At 37.5% G+C, this 19,223-nt stretch overlaps 1 protein-coding gene across 1 annotated transcript; it reads right to left on the reverse strand.

Moving 5' to 3' along the window:
* Positions 1–5: 5 nt before the first annotated feature.
* Positions 6–16,464, reverse strand: jazf1a (JAZF zinc finger 1a). The gene is made up of 5 exons (XM_065289559.2): positions 16,195–16,464; positions 4,506–4,578; positions 3,912–4,108; positions 2,723–2,892; positions 6–2,404 (listed from the first exon to the last, which is right to left on the reverse strand). Exons 1-5 carry the CDS (start codon positions 16,307–16,309, stop codon positions 2,258–2,260), a joined length of 702 nt encoding a protein of 233 aa, XP_065145631.1. The 5' UTR covers positions 16,310–16,464; the 3' UTR covers positions 6–2,257.
* Positions 16,465–19,223: the final 2,759 nt, after the last annotated feature.

Raw genomic sequence — 19,223 nt, forward strand, 5'->3', positions numbered from 1 at the left:
GCACTTTACAAAAGACTTGCAATACGATACATTCACTATATATAGTATATCAAACTCCCTCCAAAATAAACGCATTTCAGTCGATTTTAACTAGATTGTTGTTCTAGCAGGTTCTGTTTTCTGTGTCAAATTCGAGACCAATATGACATCGTAGCCAAAAAGAGGTACAAATGCGGTAACCGCTACAGCCTGTAAAAATACACGCGTACAAACAAACATGACACAGGGTGACTTGAAAAATAAGATGAGTCACTCACGGACACAGTTCTGTTTTCAGCTCAAGTTTTTGGCATCTAAGTAACTACTCATTCAACTTCAAGCCTCTTCTTTCCAAATGCTGTCAGGTGGAAAATATTTTCCATTATCTCAGTACGTATGACTGATCTAGATATTAGTGTTTAACTGCAGGCACCACTTTTCTCAAAGATAACATGGAGCCATGTTGAAGTCTTATTCATTTCTAGACTTTTCAATCTTAGCACCACTTACATAAAAGTACCATGGTATTTTCTCCACATGGTAATCCCATGGCTTTTTTTACTGGTAATACCATTGCATTCCTTTAAGTATCTTTGAAGTACAAGATAAGCACCATGGTATATGACTACATTAATCATGGTATCTTTTAATTGTATTACCATGCAATGCCAAGGAATTTTTTTTGTAAGGGACGATAACACCATATTTTACATTCCAAGCATCACACCTTGAAATTTGGCAGTGCCATTTTTGGTCCACGTTGTTAAATTTGACCAACATTACTACAGCGAACCAAAAGAAATAAGGTTAGTCGACAGGTCCTTACTTGGTCCTTCTGCACACCACCAAGAGTTCAAACTCTTCGCAGTTGCTAAGATAGGCTGACAAACAGCCCAGAGGCCTTTTTCTTTTGTAAACTGGTATGCTTTTTTGGCTAACGAATAGGACCGATGCAGAATTAAAGTTGAGAAAATATATTCATGCATAGCTATGCATCTGGCACTATTAAACCGTAATACTAACGATATAAAGTAATGCTATAATACTTCTGAAAACAGAGATTGTAACAGTAAGACTATAAGCCAAGAGACAGCAAAGCAGCTAAACGTTCGTGTCATGCTAAAAAGCCGTAGTCTACGTTACAAGGCAAGCATAGGGCAACAAATACTTTCTTTACTTATACAAATACAACCACGGACGTTAAAATCGAGGACCAAATGTGTAAATAAACAATCAACAAGGCTGACGAAATCTTGCAAGCTAAAACTGACGGAAACAATACTGCAAGGCTGAATATATAAACGGAAGTTAAGGTTTTTCCGCTAACAGGCACCGAACGGATAGCCAGATGTTTAGATTTGGCAGATCAACCATGTTTCATTTTAAACTAAAGTGGAAACATCTTGGCACATCTGCACTGCTGGCATAACAATAGGAGAATAAATCTGCCCTTCTTTGTACAAAATGCATTTTGAATGCATGGGTCATCATACTATGAAATATTGCTCGGAGGTCAAATGCAACTCAATGCATGTTTCTATCTGATATTGAATGCAATCTCCATGATTTCATATTAGGTGCTGCATGCACGGCGACTGCATACGAACGGAATCAGTGAAAAAAAAACACTTTACTGCGTGATGTCGGTCGTTTTTTCTTTTTCTTTTGTGGAATGTTCTGGAACGAAGTGAGTGGTACTTCCATGTTTTCCTTGTTTTGAAAGTTGGCAGCTGATGTGACCTGAGATCAATGTACTTCCAATTGGGCAATAAAAGACTGCTTCTTTAGGAAGCAAATGAAAATATGAAATGTCATTTAAAAAAGGTCCATAAAGATGAGATAAAGTTCTTGTATAAAAACAATATAAATGTTCTTAAAAATATAGAATGTAAAATTAAATGTTTGGATAATACAACTTAGCTACTAATATTTATATATGTATATATATATATAAATGTGTATTTATATAACTTTATATGTACACATGTGTTTCATAAGTATGTTAAACTGACAAAATAAAGCTTATCTAGAATCTCTCTGCTCTTTTTGCACTGATTGAACAATTTTCAGCAAGAGTCCTTCGATTTACCAGTCACTTAAATAAAAGAAACAAATAAAGGAAATCTGAAGAAATAATGAATGGAATGTGCAAATGTACAAAATATCTACATGCATATATAAGTCACACACACAAAGTAGAAGGAAATGTGAAAAAATCAGCGTTTGATCCCAGTCTACGCATGATTTGTGTTTAGGCAGAAATGTCAGCGTGTGTGTATCACAGGGGCGGGTGAAAGTTGATAGTGTGATGTCTAAGACCTTGTGAGGTTTTATAACTTTTCCCACAGCGACACTTAAAGGGCTTCCTCACGCGGATCTGCGTCCTGTGCCCGTTTTTGGCATGGTACTTTATACCGTTCACATTCTGAAGAGAAAAGGAAAAAGAGATTGAAGCACAGAACGGATGCTCTAGAAATAAAGTTTGGCATAATCGACTGCAACGGTTAACTCAAAAATGTTTCAGACAAGCATGCAAAATAACTTTGGCCCTCAAAGGAGCTTTTTTATTGCACTAGTAATAGTTTCATTATTATTCTGTAGCCACGCCCACAATAAATTCTTACGGTCTCCTAACAAATGCCTTTAATATTAAATATTTTCTGATTGGCTTTTACAGTGTTGTGCAGAAAGCATCATAGTAAACATCATTACAGACAAACGTGTTTGTTTGTGTGTGCAGTACCTTGTATCTCTTTTTGCATCCTGGAACAGGGCAGGCAAAAGGTTTTTCATCCCCTCCGTTCATGCACATGGAGCTGAGAATGGATTCTGAACTGATTGCGCTTTCTGTGGTCCAGGATTCATCGCTGTCTGAGTCTTCATACTCCACCTCCTCTTCATCGCACTCACTGCCTGGGGCACAACAGTGAAACTCTTTAATTAGTCATTTATTTGCTTCATATATTAGCTGATGAAAGAACTAATGAGAACTGAAAAAGCAAACGTGGCCTTTGGTCCAATTATCCAGCGTTTCATTATCATTAGGGTCCTAATGCGTTTTATGTTGCAGATCAGGCTTAACTATTATATGTAACATGGATTTAATCTAATTCAGATGAAACCAACAGTGAAAAACCAATTTATACTTATTCAGACTTATTAGGAGAGACTCTTTGGTTTCCAGTTTCAATGCGGTTTAAAATTGCAGCTTTAAAGGGCTCTAAACGATCCCAGCCGAGGCGTAAGGGTCTTATCTAGTGAAACGTTCATCATTTTTGCAAAAAAACAAAAAACTTCTCGTCTTGCAATAGTCGTCTGACATATTACGTAATCACGGCAAAAGGTCACGCGTTACATATGTGAAATGCACACTTGCGGGCCATTAAACAATAAACTGACACAAAGACATTAATAGGTATCATTCCACATACAACAACGTCGGAACGGTCCTCTTTCTTCACACTTGTAAACACCGGGGCAATAGTTCGCATACATCATGTGTGACCTTTCGACATGATTACGTAATACGTAAGGTCAAGCTGGCGCATCACAAGGCTAGTGCAAAATGAAAAGTTGTGGTTAAAAAGGTTTTTTTTTTTTAGCGAAAATAACGATCGTTTTGCTAGATAAGACCTTTATGCCTGGGTTGGGATCGTTGGGAGTCCTTTGAAGCTGGATTGAAACTTTAAACTCCTATAAAGTCCATTATATAATCCTGGAATGTTTAAAAAAAAAAAAAACTTATGTTTCTTTGTAACTGAAAAAAGAAAGACATGAACATCTTGGATGACATATGAGTGAGTAAATTATCAGAATTTTTTTAAGACAGTGGAATAATCCTTTAATCTCCTAATTAGACAGACAGGATAGTTTTTACGACTTTCAAACGTCATTCTCATTTAACAACAAACACACACACACACTCCAGTAACCTGTTGGTGTGCTGCTGCGAAAAGAGGATGAGGGAGTGATGGGCGGGGTCACGGGTGGGGTTAAGCTGCCATTGCTGTGGCGAGGAGGAGTTGCCGTATTGCTCCGTGATATGCCTCCGGTGACTGATATAGCGATTTTGGGTTGGACCTTCTTCTTCAGAGTTTCTTGCTCTCTACGTGCTGCTTCAGTCATGAATCTAAACAAAAACAGAAATTAGGCCATGCTTGCGGACCTGAACTTGAAGGCACCACCATACCTGAGGACTTAAAGACCCCATGAAATTAAAATTAAACTTGTTTTACTTTTATTATAAATTCCTTAGGCTTAAGAATAAATATAAACTGGTATGGTCCAAAACACTGACAACATTCTTATACAGAAGATATAAGCATTATACAGTTTGGCACATGCGCTAAAATTTTTATGACATCACTAAACGCTTCTCATCAAATTTCCTGTCCAATAAAATGCTCTTTAGATGATGAAGCATCCTGCCCTATGATTTGTTATGCAAATTTTTTTGTAATAAATTAAATGCTATTGGTTATTTTCTTTAAAGTGTGAGGGTCTCCTCGATAGTTCACCAAACCCACCTGTTAATATAGCTCAAAGCAACATATGTGGGCTGCTGCAACTCCTGCCTCTCCAGAACTCTGGGGTCTGTGTCTATGAGAGAGAACAAAGCACATAATACTGTTAAATATCTGTCGATGAAAAAATGTACATATACATACAGTACTGTGCAAAAGTCTTAGGCCACCACCACCAGACTTGTAGTTTTAATGTCCATCCATATTTATCTATTTTATCAAGATACAAACAGAAAAAAAAATGTACAAAAAAATAAACAATTACATTTTAAGGACTAAAGGTCTTCTTTAGGCATTGTCTGTGTTTAGTGTGACCTCTCTTGGCACTAAACACATCTTGAGCATTTTTGTGCAGAATGAAGACTAATTTCTTTAAAATTAGAAATTAGGACTTAATTTTATTTAGGTTTAAGAGATCCTGCAATTTCCTGCTATTGCTCAAGTGGAAGGGGAGTTTACCCTAAAAACTTGACACATTAGTATACATTTTTATAAAAATTTTAATACATACACTTTTTCTGTATTTTCTGGATGTATGTGAATGTAAATATTACATATAACACACACACATAATATACACACTTACTGTAAGTTTAATCAAACAATGCTCTCCCCAGAACCAACCCACCCGCCACAATACCACACTTTTTCCATTCGACTTGTGATAGCAGGCAGCTTACAATGCCTGGGGCACACCAGGCAAAGCTTCAAACACTTCTTGCCAAATGTGTGTGTGTTGTGCTTTAGTCTGTATCATGGCCTGAGACTGCCCTCATGTGGCAAATAATGTCCTATAATGACATTGAACAGTATATCTGTCATGTGCACACATATAGGGGCCCAACAGACCTCATATATAAAAAGAAGTGTGCAAAAGTTTAGGTAAAACTGTCGCTTTCTATCACACAGATTCCCATGACGGCAAAAAAAGAAACCCAGGCTTTGCATGCGTGTGCACAGTTATATCTAAGCATAACAGGCAGTGTATATAATAGCTCCCATATGTCTAAATGAGGTATTACCCGATGCCATTAAAAGCATTCCTCCATGTTCACTTAACCATTATTCTCATTTAACATGGAGCAACTTCTACACACTTTCTTGGCTTTGTAAAATGTGTCGGATTTCACGTGCCAACACAACTCCTTTGCATTCAGCCCACTTTGCAATCGATCAGCATTAAGTGAACACCTTTTAATTTCTGGAAGTCTTTACCACCAACTAGTCCAGAGTGCTACCTGTTTGTGTGTGTGTGTGTGTGTGTGTGTGTGTGTGTGTGTGTGTGTGTGTGTGTGTGTGTGTGTGTGCGTGCGTGCGTGCGTGCGTGCGTGCGTGCGTGCGTGTGTGTGTGTGTGTTACTGCCTCAGAGCACTTTCTAGTGTCTGCACTGCATGGAATAGGCATTCCTCACCTCATAAAAGGACAAACACCCTCGCACACACATTACTCTATCTCAGGTGGTCCACCGAGGTGGTCTTCATCAGTGGTTTATTAGCGTTCCCAAATCAGACTACCTGCTGGTGTGTGCTTTCAAGCTTAAAAATGTGATTTTATACCAGCTTGTGAGGACAGTCTTAGGTGCTCCTCACTATAGTAAAAAATGGGGGAAATTTAGCATTTGCCTGGTATGAAAACCATGAAAGTCTAGGTTGTCCTCACTACTATATAGTGAAATGTGTATGTGTGTGTGTGTGTGTGTGTGTGTGTTGAGATGTGGTTAAGTGTAATTAAGTGTGCCAGGTGCAGAAAAGTGTAGGGAAGGCAAAGTTAATGTTTTCCGATTTTATGATTTCCTTTCACCTACAGAATGGAGGCACACAAGCTCTTTCCACAGGAAAGGTAGCTTGGAAACACACACATACACTCACAAATACATCTAATACGCCTTACATTAAACGCCCCGGAGTTAATTTTCACATTTAACAAAATCATAAACTTTAATAATGGCCATCATAATTCAGAGCAAACAACGAGTACTCTAAAGCCTTGAGTTAAGGCTCTTGTCCCCACCAGTAGCAGTAATATTACATTTTAATGGGCCATGACCAGTATTAAATCCCTATGAAATCTTTATGTAGGGCTAATAACACTAGGCCCTCTGTGAGGACATTAAAGAACTTTCGCCCATAAACATGTCCCATATTCACAGCCTTATCATTAAATCCTCTGCCTATCAAACCTCACAGCTGTCTTGTGCAAACACTGACTTGGGATCAGGTGGATCTAAATAGAAATATATCCCTAGAACCTTTTTGAAGTATAGCTGGGAATGGGAAAGTGCACGAAACCACAAGAAGAGCACATATGCTACCCTGTGGTGAAGTACCGCAACTACATCAGATGTGGGTGTCACTGTTAAGTCTCTGCTGAAGTGTTTGCGTGTAGGTGAGTACAGAGAGCCCGGTATGGAGCGGCTATGCAAGAATGCTGGGTTTGTTTTCCAGACGGCTAATTAAAAAGCAGGAGAGTGTTTTAATGTGTTGGAGAGCAGCAGGTCTCCGGATGGAGGGAACAGAGAGGAGGGGAAGAGGGACCGAGAGGAGAAGTCGAAACGTGGCTGTAATTACGCTTCTCAGAGCTCAGCAGGGCACGCCGTTCCAAACACTTCTGTATGCACATGCAAACTAACACACATGCTACATGCACACATGAAAAGGGAAGCACAAACATAAACATTCGCCCAACCACACACACACACAAATGAACGGATTATGCACACACCAGCACATACAGACAAACACATACTGAGTTTTGGGTGGGACTGGGATATAAAGCTGGGATAATGGATTTTCCACTGGATCTCACTAATTGCCTCATAAAAGAGCTGACGAGTCATTTAATGCAACTCTCTCTCACTCACACACACACACACACAAATAATTAACTTTTGTAGTTATCTAATCTTTTGGTATTGGTTTATTTCATAATTTGTAACCCTGAGTATTATAATCTAATGTTGAGATAAGTAGCATGAAAGTTTGATTCCACTCATTGATTTAACATTGATTTCAATCTTTGACATGCCCTTAATCAGTCAGTATTAAATATAACAAGGGTACATTTTCACAGAATGTTCTGTTGTGTGTAAAAACAGTAAACCACATAAAAAAATGAACTGGATTTTCACATATTGGATCACATTTATAAGACAGTGAGCCTTAAACATACTCAGAGAGACACCAAAGTGTCCTTATGTTGGAAAATGCTTAGAAACAAAACATTCACCATTTTATTATTTAACAAGTCAAGCAATATTGATGGAAATGTGATACTCATGAGTACTTATTATTATTATCATTTTCTTATGTTCTTGAAGAATCAAAGCTTGTTCGTTTACAAGTCTTTTCCTACAGCAATGTACAGTAGCACTTTCCTTGCAAACCTGTCCTGTGTAACAAGCCTGACATCTTCTGGCCACTGAAAGAAACTCGATTTTAAAAAATGAAAATCTGTCATCATTTACTCACCCTCATGTTGTTACAAACCTGTATAAATTTCTGTGTTCTCTAACACAGATTGAGATATTTAAAGCAGTGGTTCTCAAACTGGGGGTGCCATGGGGGCCCCAGATTTATGACATTTTATAAAATAAATAAATTTATCATAAATTCTGTGTAATTAAACAAAAAAAATAAGCCTACTAACCAACAACACTACTTTGTATAATTTAATATGTTTTGTTTAATTAAAATGTTACATTTTAGAACTAGTTTTTGGCATACATTTTCTTTGGGGGGCCGTAAAGGAATGCAATGTACACAAGGGGGGCCGCACATTGAAAAAGTTTGAGAACCACTAAAGGAATGTTTGTAACAAACCAATCAGAAGCGCCATAGTATTCCTTTTTCCTATGGATGTCAATGGGGCTTCTAAATGGTTTGGTTACAAATATTTTTCAACATATCTTCCTTTGTGTTTATCAGAAAAAAAATATTCTTTATAGGTTTGTAACAACATGAGGGTAAATTTTCATTTTTGGGTGAACTATCCCTTTAAAAATCCCACGTCCACCATTCAGTTAAAATATTAAATCTGGGTCCTTACTACATTAAGAGAGGAACCAAGAAAATTGTATCACCCATTTATGATGGCCATTTGCACCAAAGCTGGGCTGAACTAGAATTGCAAATCGTTTTTTCATTGTTTTCTCATTTGACACTGATGTTACAGAAGTTGTGAATGTAAAGAATTAAACAAATTTTATAGATGACAATTAATAAAATTTGCAGATAGTACTGGTGCTTTGTCTGTGATACTGAATAACTGTTCATGTTACCAACTTTACAGTATACCAGTTTAGGCTTTATAAAGATGACTAATTCATAGTTAAAAGATTACTCAACTTTCTTAAAAGAAAAATCTAGATTATTCACTCATCCCCATGTCAGCCAAAATGTATTCATTTGTTCAGTATAGAGAAAAAAAATGTTAAGGTCTCGCTGGCGTGTCACACGTATAGCGCAAGACAAGAAGTTATGGTTTAAAAGTAAAAAAAAAATTTATTCCCGAAAATGACAATCGTTTCGCTAGATATGACCCTTATGCCTCATTTGGGATTGTTTAAAGCCCGTTGAAGCTGCACTGAAACTGCAATTTTAAACTGCATTTAAATTATAAAGTGTTGGGGTCCAATAAAATCTATTAAAAAAAGTCCTGGAATGTTTTTCTTAAAATACTTATTAGCGGTGTAGTTCTCGAGACCGGTCTCGGTCTCAAGACTGGTATCAAGACCGCTTTTAAGGTCTGGTATCGACCACATTTTTACTCTGTCTCGTTTCGGTCTCAGAAAAGAGGACTCGGAATTTTATTTCAAGACCAGTCAAGACCACAACTGATGGCACACTGCAAAAAAACTATTTTCAAGAAAGAAAAAAAATCTTTGTATTTTTGTCTTGTTTTCAGTAAAAAATATCTAAAAATTCTTAAATTAAGACACTTTTTTTCTTGAATTTAGTGTTTAAGAAAAAGGTTCAAGATTTTTTTGCTTAACCCATTGGCAGATTTTTTGCTTGTTTTATGCACAAAATTACTTAAATTTGATATTTTTGGTCTAAAAACTAGACTTATTTTCCTGGGTAGTTTTGCTAATCAAGAAAAAGCATCTTTATTAAAGAATTTTTTGATATTTTTACTGAAAACAAGACAAAAATACTAAGAATTTTTTTTTCTTGAAAATAATTTTTTTGGAGTGCACATCACAAATGTATTTTTTATCATTAATTTTATGCAGTTCATTCAGGTTTGGGATATGCTGTTGGCATTGTTTAAGCATTGTTTAAGTTTTTCCCAATGACAGTTTTTCAAATTTTATTACTAAAAACACCTGCATTGTGTTAAGTGGATGGCAAGCCATGGAAAGACAGTTCAGAATAAATGGTTAAGTTGATTTTAGGTCTTTAGTGTTTGTTCACTTTTATCTGCTTATAGAAAACATAAATTCCCATATATCTGCAATGCCTTTGATTATTTTATCAACTTCTCTAATGGGACACACCCACGTGCACACACACAGACAAGAAGTGCCTTATCATATGCATATTCTACATTTTATCGTAAGTGTTTTAATGCAGTGACTTGCACTGGTCTTGGTCTTGACTCGGTCTCGGCCTGTCTTGGTCTTGGTCATGACTTGGTCTCGGTTTAGGTGGTCTTGACTTCAACACTAATACTTATTTTCTTCTCGACTGAAAAAAGAGAAACATTTTAGAACACAGGGGGTGAGTAAATTATTGGGATTTTTTTTTTTTTTTAAGAAAGTGGAGTAATCCCTTAAGTATTCAAAGGCAGCTTAAAGAAGATATGGTATAAAACTGTTGCATCTATAAATAGTTAATAAAAATACAAGTTTCTAAATAGCACTGTTTAATGTTTAGCTTTAAATGTTTTAGTGACACATGAAAGAAAGTGTTATTTATACTAGCCTAACTATTGACACAGCCCGGCTGGCATTTGGTTACTTTACCTCTCTTGCATTAATTACTAAAGCCATTGATCTATCACAAAAGTTTTATTTAAATGCATTGTTTTCACAGTTGTGGGGGGACAGACAAGACCTGCGATTAAAAAAAAGACGCAATATGCAGATGAGAGGATTTGAGTTAAACAAAGTAATTCTCTATTCTCAGTTGTTTTAGATGACGTCATCTGCTACCTGCTACATGCAATTACAACAGATGGGAAATGTACCGGGCATGTTTGAACATATGTTCATCCTCGCAACACAAACAACTTTAAATACAGGTCAGTCTATCTGACAAGACGTGGGTATGACATAATCCAAAATTCCTTTTGGCCTTGGCAACTATAAACAGACATTACCAATGAAGTCTCTCTCCTAGCCTAGCTGTATGCATCTCTTGCTCTCATTTGCATGCCCTGACACATACTGCACATAGAGGTACAGGTGTTGAACCTAAATTTTGAGGAAACAATAACATTACGTTCTGGCACCTACAACAGACATGTCAACTGATTCTCGTATTTAATCAAACCGGCTTTCAGTTAGAGCAATAAAAACATTGATATGATCTCTAATTCTGTATGGGCTGCTTTGATAACTGTCAGTCAAAGTAAATGTGTGCACAAAGATCTTATAACTGTAAGCAAGTTTCTGTTCAGCTGATATAACGGTGCATCCACTATACCACAAGGAGGCAATGTTGCTTAAGTTCAATACTGACAAGTATAAGCAACTTCACCATGCAAATCATAGATTAACAGATATAAATTTGTATGACCTATTCAGAAACTTATAAATTGAAGCAACAAAAAAATTGATTAAAAAAAGTGCACTTTACACACACGTGTACTCTAAAATTCTGGGTTGTTTCAGCCCATGGGTAAAAAACAACCATTGCTTAAGTTAACCTAAACAATGTTTATATTTGTTTATGGATTAAAACACAAGTTTTAGGGCGTATACAAAGACTCAAATTGCATTCAAATGTATTATGTTTCATTAGTGAATGTTTTATTTTGATTGGTTGAGTAATCTTCCACAGCTGTTGATTATTATTCTGTAAAACGCACACCTAACCTATCAAATGTTTTAAAAACACAACCAGAGCAACGTTTGTGGTAACCGTGGTATAAGCAGAATAATTGACTCCGGTCATTAAATTATGTGAGGAATAAATGACGACGGGCCTTTAAATTATAAGAAAATAATGCACATTTGCAGAAAAATAATCAACACCTATGGAACATTTCTTAGCCAATCAGAATAAAGCATTCAACAGACCAATGGTATAATTGAAAATAATGCACACCCACAGTATAACAGCACTCTGCTTCGTGCCATTACCACCTTGGGGGCGCATTTTTTTTAAATAATTCAACGCCCGTCATCACTTATTGGTACATTAAAATGCTACATTAGTTACATAGTTACAAATGAAGACCTAAAAGGCCACACCAAGTATTCATTTAAATACTACTTCCTAAGTTGTATTTGTTTTAGTAATAAGACTTTTTTACATTCTTACAACAGCATAAAGTACATTAACTATAAATTTCACTGATAACGGAAGTAACTTTTATGTCGGGAAGGTATGGAAATGATTATGGAGAAAAGAGCCCATTCAGATTTAAGCTTATTCAAATTTTAATCTCATGTGATGGCAAACGCACTTTTAGTCACAAGTAACTTAATAAACTGGCTTACATTATACAAGAATTTCAATATACATGTAAAAACTTGAAACAAGTGATATCTGTAGTTAAAACAGAAAAAGTAATTAACAGTTTATTACAAAGTATCCGATGTAACACAAAACAGACTGCAGCAGTCTTTGATAGTTTTTAAACATCCGTGCTGTTGAGAATTTCTTGGTCTTTTTGTAAACAAGTGCCTGTGATGTCTTAACATCTGAGGTGATGTTGCTGGTTACATTGTAGATGGCCTTATGTTCTGGAAGTAATTGTAACTGCAATGGTGTCAGACCCTCTGCTTGCCCGAAATCACTTAAAGGAACTTATTAGCACAAATAACAACAACTATCTTCTTAACTCTCTCTCTCTCTCTCTAATACCTTTACCCATAGTAAAGCACATCAGAGAAAATGCTAATCAAAATGCAAAGAGAACCTTAATGAAAACTGGTTCCAGCATGTTCACATCCCCTCGCCATATTTACACCTTAAGGTGAATTCAGAATATACTTAATGATTGTATATCATTTTGTTGTCACATATATGTTCTGTTTTTGTAAAATAATCCCTGAGAGTAAATATAAAGAATATAAACAATAAACATATTATATTTCTAAATTCATAGGCATTTAAAACCAAAAATATAACATTGGAAATGGCACAACCTGTTTTATGAAATGCTTTGACTATATTATTTAGCATGGGTCACCAAACTAAGGGCCGCGGGCCGAATCAGGCCCGCCACCCCAGCCCCTCTGCCCCCCACTACTTGAACCGGCCCTATGAGGCAATTTTATTTTTGTAATTGTTTTTTGGAACAAAAATATGTTCGCATCTGTTTTTTTTTAAGTAAAAAAAATGATATTTAGTTATAAAATTAACTATATGCTCTTGATTAAGCGGTGACAGACGAGTGTAAACGAAAAGTTGATAAGAGAGTTTTCAAAGAACACTGGACCAACGATACATTTTTTGTTCAGTGTAAGGACCATGCAATTTGTATTATATGTAAAGAAAGTGTGGCAGTTTTTAAAAATTATAATCTCTGTCGTCATTATGAAACCGCCACAAAGAGTATGCTAGCTAGCGAGGGTAAGCAAGAGAAGAAAGGATTCGGAGGATGAAAGGCATACTGGCCGCACAAAAGAATGTATTCCTTCACCAAACTCAGGTAAACCAGGCTGCTGTCCGAGCTAGCTATAAGGTAGCTCACCTACTAGCTACCCATGAAAAGCCGTTTACTGATGGGGACTTTGGCTGTGACAGGCCAGTAATCTCTACTGCTGGTGGTCATACAACTGGTCTGGGTCATACAATTCTATATAGCTGACCCGGCCCCCCATCACAGTCAGGAACGATAATGCGGCCCCCAGAGAAAAAAGATGGTGACCCCTGATATATAGTAAAACACAAAACTAGGGATGCACCGATAGGATTTTTTTGGGCCGATACCGATACCGATTTAAACAGACAACTTCTGGCCGATACCGCTGCCGATACCGATATTAAACACTTGTATACAATACTAAACAGTTGGTCTATTAGCTAGTTTATTTCTGCATCATTTTTACATATAATGGATTTCTTTATACAATTAATTAATAAACAATCGGTATTGGCCTTTCTCGTGCTATTGTCGATATGCCAATGGTTTCAAATTCATCAAAAATCAGTCAATAAGTATCGGCGGACGATTCATCGGTGCATCACTACACAAAACTAAACATACCATCATAGCTTCTATGTCACATAAGGTCAGAGGTCACCCCTAGCCACACATCACTGTTTTGCTACTTGTTAACAACAGTGATTAAAAAGTAAGTGACCATTTTATCAATTAGCATATTAATTATTTAATCCCAGACCACTGTCATGCGTGTGCTTTCCAAAGTCTGTGAAAGACAGGAAGTGTTGGGGACAATCATGGGATGTAATTCAGGACATAGCTGCTCTGAGTACAAAGAGTTTAAAAAATAGGTAACTTAGTCCTATCAGCAGCTCACCACAATTTGCCAATACTAGTGTGACTCAAACTACCACTAACTCTGAACTCTCTAGCAGAAACCGACTGCTCAGTGGTTAATGTTGTATTTAATATCTTGGCTTATTCATAAATCATTCAACCAATCATTCGGATGCCTGGCCAACTTGCCAACATAAATCACAGCCTGTGACTAGCACCTAACAGGATTGTTATTGATTTTTAGAAATAATAGAGGTGGGGGGGTTTAGTCATTGTTGTGTTCATTAAAAGAAAAGCACTGGGGTCACAAGCCCAACCTTTAGAGTCAAAACAGTGACCCCTGAGGGAAATCAGGCCAGCTGATCTTTTATGATGCTAGAGTGGGGTGATGCAGGTGTGCTTCATTCTGACAGAGGCACTGTCACTATGTCACTATGGAAACAAACTGTCACTATGGAAACAACCATCAGAATATAGAATGTGCAGGTTTTATAAACCATGCATGTAAGCACACATGAATGCACAGCAAAAAAAAAAAAAACTACGTACCAGTTAAACATAAATATTATAACTTAGAACTGCAAGGATTTCCAATCATTTAGCACACAAACATTGACTGTATATGGAAATCATGTCATTGACTGTCAATGATTTGTATTTTTAAGTAGAAGTTTTTTAGGTAGTTTTAATTCCTGATGTTACCTCAAGACATACAAATAATAAATAATTAATGAAAAACCAGAGTGAAAAATATTATTCATTATTATGAAACAAGATATATCAAGGGATTCATATTGAGGCTTTCTTTATAGACTATTCCAGGTGGATTGTATTGATATTATGAAATGAAAACTTATATTGATAGTTCACCCTAAAATGAAAATCAGCACATATTTTACTCACCCCTAAGCAGTCCTGGGTGTATATGACTTTCTTATTTCAGCCAAACACAGGCAGAGTTATTTAAAATAATATCCTGGATTCCTGGCTCTTTTCGGCTTTATAATGACATTGAATAGTGCCCCATTTTAAAGCTCCACAAAAGTGCATTCATCCATCAAAAACTAATCGTTATTAGTACATAGTTATTAAATGTCTTCTGAGGTAATGCAATCGTTTTTGTAATATTCGGTCAGAGGTCAGCCTTCATCCTGACCTTAACACTCAAGTGCACATGGTTGGCCGTAGTTTATAAAGTTTGAAACATAAATGTTTTCTCTTTATAAAAATCCATGGCTTCACATCAGAAGACATATAATAATGGTATGGATTAGTTTTTGATGAATGGATGTGCTTTTTGCAGCTTTAAAAATTGGGGCACTATCCAATGCCATTATAAAGCTAAAAAAGACCTAGGATATAACTCTATATTACCGATATAATATATATTCGGTATAACTCTGTGTTTGGGTGAAAGAAGAAAAACAGATACACCTGGGATGGTAGGAGGGTGAGTAAAATATGTGCTTATTTATCTTTTTGGGTGGTAAACTGTTGGACTATTCCTTTAACTAGATAAAGTCACTTCACTGACATGGGAGTCATAATACATCACGAAAAAAAATTTTTTCTTAAGTTCTGACAAAGTTCCCAACTGGTAAAGCATTGCATTAGCATTGGTTCAGTCATCAGGTAACATACCTTAATAAAAACCTACAGATCGAATGCAATATTAGTCGCTTTGCATAAAAGTTCCTTCCTATTGCATATAAACCTGAGGTTAGTTTGAAACGGAAATTTTGCATGTCAGCCTCAACAAACTGTTAATTAACTGAGCAGTGGCCCATTCCTGTGAACTTGACAGACAGCTTGAATACACACGCGTAAACAATGGCTCTCGGCCGCGAGCACTAATTACAGTACATACGGGCCTACATCTAAACAGAGCGGCGTCTGAGAACCGTGCGCGCACCCGTCGCCGAAACCTGCCCGTGATTTTTTGCAGCTTCAAAGCAGGCTAATCAAACCAAAGCCAAAGCTAATGCTATTTACATCGCGCTAAGGAAATTTAACGCGTCCTGACGCGCCTACCGAGCGGCCGCTTAGCGGGACAGCAGGCCGAAACCGGATCGCGACTCACCGATGTGGTTATCCTCGATGTGAACGATGAGCTCGCCCAGGGACTCGAAGTGCAACCCGCAGCCGCCGAACCGGCAAACGTTGGAGAAGAATGAGGCAGCCGCGACGCCCGTCATTATGGATGTGTCGGCGGAGGTCCGTGAGCTTGCAGACCGGTGGAGGCAGAGCTTGTGCTGGATGGGGGGGGGTGATCTATGTGATCGGATAGCCGGCAGCTCGTAACAGCGGCAGCGATTGCAGCTGGAGCTGTTTAGACGGCTGGCAGCCGATGGGAGGGGGATGGGGGCCAAACAGCATGACGGAGGAGGAGGAGGGACCGGAGAAACAGACACGCTGCTGTTCACCTGAGCGGAGAGAACGAGGAATGTCTGGCATAATATAGTTTTGCGATGCGACTTTAACAAATGAGACACACGTATAACTTATAGTTTTATTATGTACTGTTTTATGCATAAACGCATCTAATTTTTAAAGCTCCGTATTAAACGTCTCGGAATGCAAGTTTGCATTTAGCCAACGCTTTTGGGACTTACAAAGTGAGAAAACAACGAAGCGATTCAAAGGAGGCAATCATAGAAGTGCTACGGTACAACATTGTTATAAACACATAGCGACCTGATTTTACCAAGTGAGCCATGGACCAACATAATTTGTTGACCCTGGAACAACATTTCTGTAAAGACCCCATCCATACTCCAAACCCTAACCAAAACATATCAGAGGGACAAGATGTGTGGTCATACAAAGGTAACAATTGTGTGGAAGCACCCTGTAAGCCTATACTTCAGGTTTACTGTTTACTGACGTATCAAATCTGATTGGTTGATTGAAATGTCCCAGTATTAATGTATCCCTGAAATCTGTTACAATGCCTACAGGAACATCTCTCTTGCCAAATCAGGAAGATCAAACATACCTGTGTAAAGGGTAAAGTAGTATATTTTATAATTACTCCTGACTTAAATGATACACTCACCTAAAGAATTATTAGGAACACCTGTTCAATTTCTCATTAATGCAATTATCTAATCAACCAATCATATGGCAGTTGCTTCAATGCATTTAGGGGTGTGGTCCTGGTCAAGACAATCTCCTGAACTCCAAACTGAATATCAGAATGGGAAAGAAAGGTGATTTAAGCAATTTTGAGCGTGGCATGGTTGTTCGTGCCAGACGGGTCGGTCTGAGTATTTCACAATTTGCTCAGTTACTGGGATTTTCACGCACTAGTGTTCACAAAGAATGGCGTGAAAAGGGAAAAACATCCAGTATGCGGCAGTCCTGTGAGCGAAAATGCCTTGTTGATGCTAGAGGTCAGAGGAGAATGGGCCGACTGATTCAAGCTGATAGAAGAGCAACTTTGACTGAAATAACCACTCGTTACAACCAAGGTATGCAGCAAAGCATTTGTGAAGCCAGAACACTCACAACTTTGAGGTGGATGGGCTAGAACAGCAGAATACCACACCAGGTACCACTCATCTCCACTACAAATAGGAAAAAGAAGCTACAATTTGCACAAGCTCACCAAAATTGAACAGTTAATTACTGGAAAAATGTTGCCTGGTCTGATGAGTCTCGATTTCTGTTGAGACATTCAGATGGTAGAGTCAGAATTTGGCGTAAACAGAATGAGAACATGGATCCATCATGCCTTACCACTGTGCAGGCTGGTGGTGGTGTAATGTTGTGGGGGATGTTTTCTTGGCACACTTAAGGCCCCTTAGTGCCAATTGGGCATCGTTTAAATTCCATGGCCTACCTGAGCATTGTTTCTGACCATGTCCATCCCTTTATGACCACCATGTACCCATCCTCTGATGGCTACTTCCAGCAGTATAATGCACCATGTCACAAATCTCGAATCATTTCAAACTGGTTTCTTGAACATGACAATGAATTAAAACTTTTCACTAGGACAACATACATAATGTGCTCTATATTTACAGAGAGCAAGAGGAATTTATCTTTGATTAGCTTGTGACAGTGACCATGTGACGTGTTAATCAACCGTTAAATCGTCCTGTTATAAATGTTCCCTGTCACTGGCCTATGTAAATAAGTGAAAGACGGTAGAGAATAAATGGCCAGATTTTCCATAACACTATACCCAACAAACACACATACATGCATAAACACTGACACTGTCTATTTCTATGCAGATGCATTACATTGTGATAATGCAGAACATACAGAGATTTAAGCAAATTCCCAAATGCGTACATGGACTCAAATTAAAAACCTCACGCAAGTAGAGACAATTCTCTCTCTCTCTCTCTCTCTCTCTCTCTCTCTGACGTACCTTATAATGCCAGTACGATAAACTAGCCAGATGTTGGTAAATGCAACCACCTGCCTCACACAAGATAGATTTAAGTGGTCAATGCCAGATGCTAGTAAATATGAGAACTGCCAGGTCAGCTCATTCGATTAAACAATATCAAAGATTTCAGATGAGTGTTTTTATTAGACTATTACCCTACTATCCGGTATGCATGGTGATTCTGTAATCGATCAAGATTAAAGCATTGCGAAGGATCATGTCCAAAACTCTATTATACACAGTGTTACACATATAAACATGTAAACATATGCTTTATTCATTATCAGACATAAAATGTGTAAAACATTTAGAAGTGCCTTAAAGAGCTTTGATATCAAAAGTTTGCTTTGGTTTATTATTTTGTTTATTGTCATTTATCTAAATAATTTAAATTAGAAAGCAGTCATCACATTTATTACGCATTCTTTAAATGGTAAAAAGGATTAACACAGTTCCTTTAATTATGTCATGAGAGAAACGTGGATGATGTCATGAGTCTTGTGGGTACATGCCCTCTGGTGCATTGTCTGTATGATTGTTTGTATGTGTGTGAATGATTCATGCACAGAGATGTAGGAGTCAACTAAGGTTGGGGCTTGATGTGACATCATGACCACTTCCTGTTTTTTGTGTTGCTGAGGAAACATCTACTAGCGTTCTGAGTTAGATCAGACAAATGAATCACTCCCTCTCTCTCTCTCTCTCTC

Source organism: Paramisgurnus dabryanus, chromosome 19 (assembly GCF_030506205.2).
Source record: "Paramisgurnus dabryanus chromosome 19, PD_genome_1.1, whole genome shotgun sequence".
NCBI classification, from domain to species: domain Eukaryota; kingdom Metazoa; phylum Chordata; class Actinopteri; order Cypriniformes; family Cobitidae; genus Paramisgurnus; species Paramisgurnus dabryanus.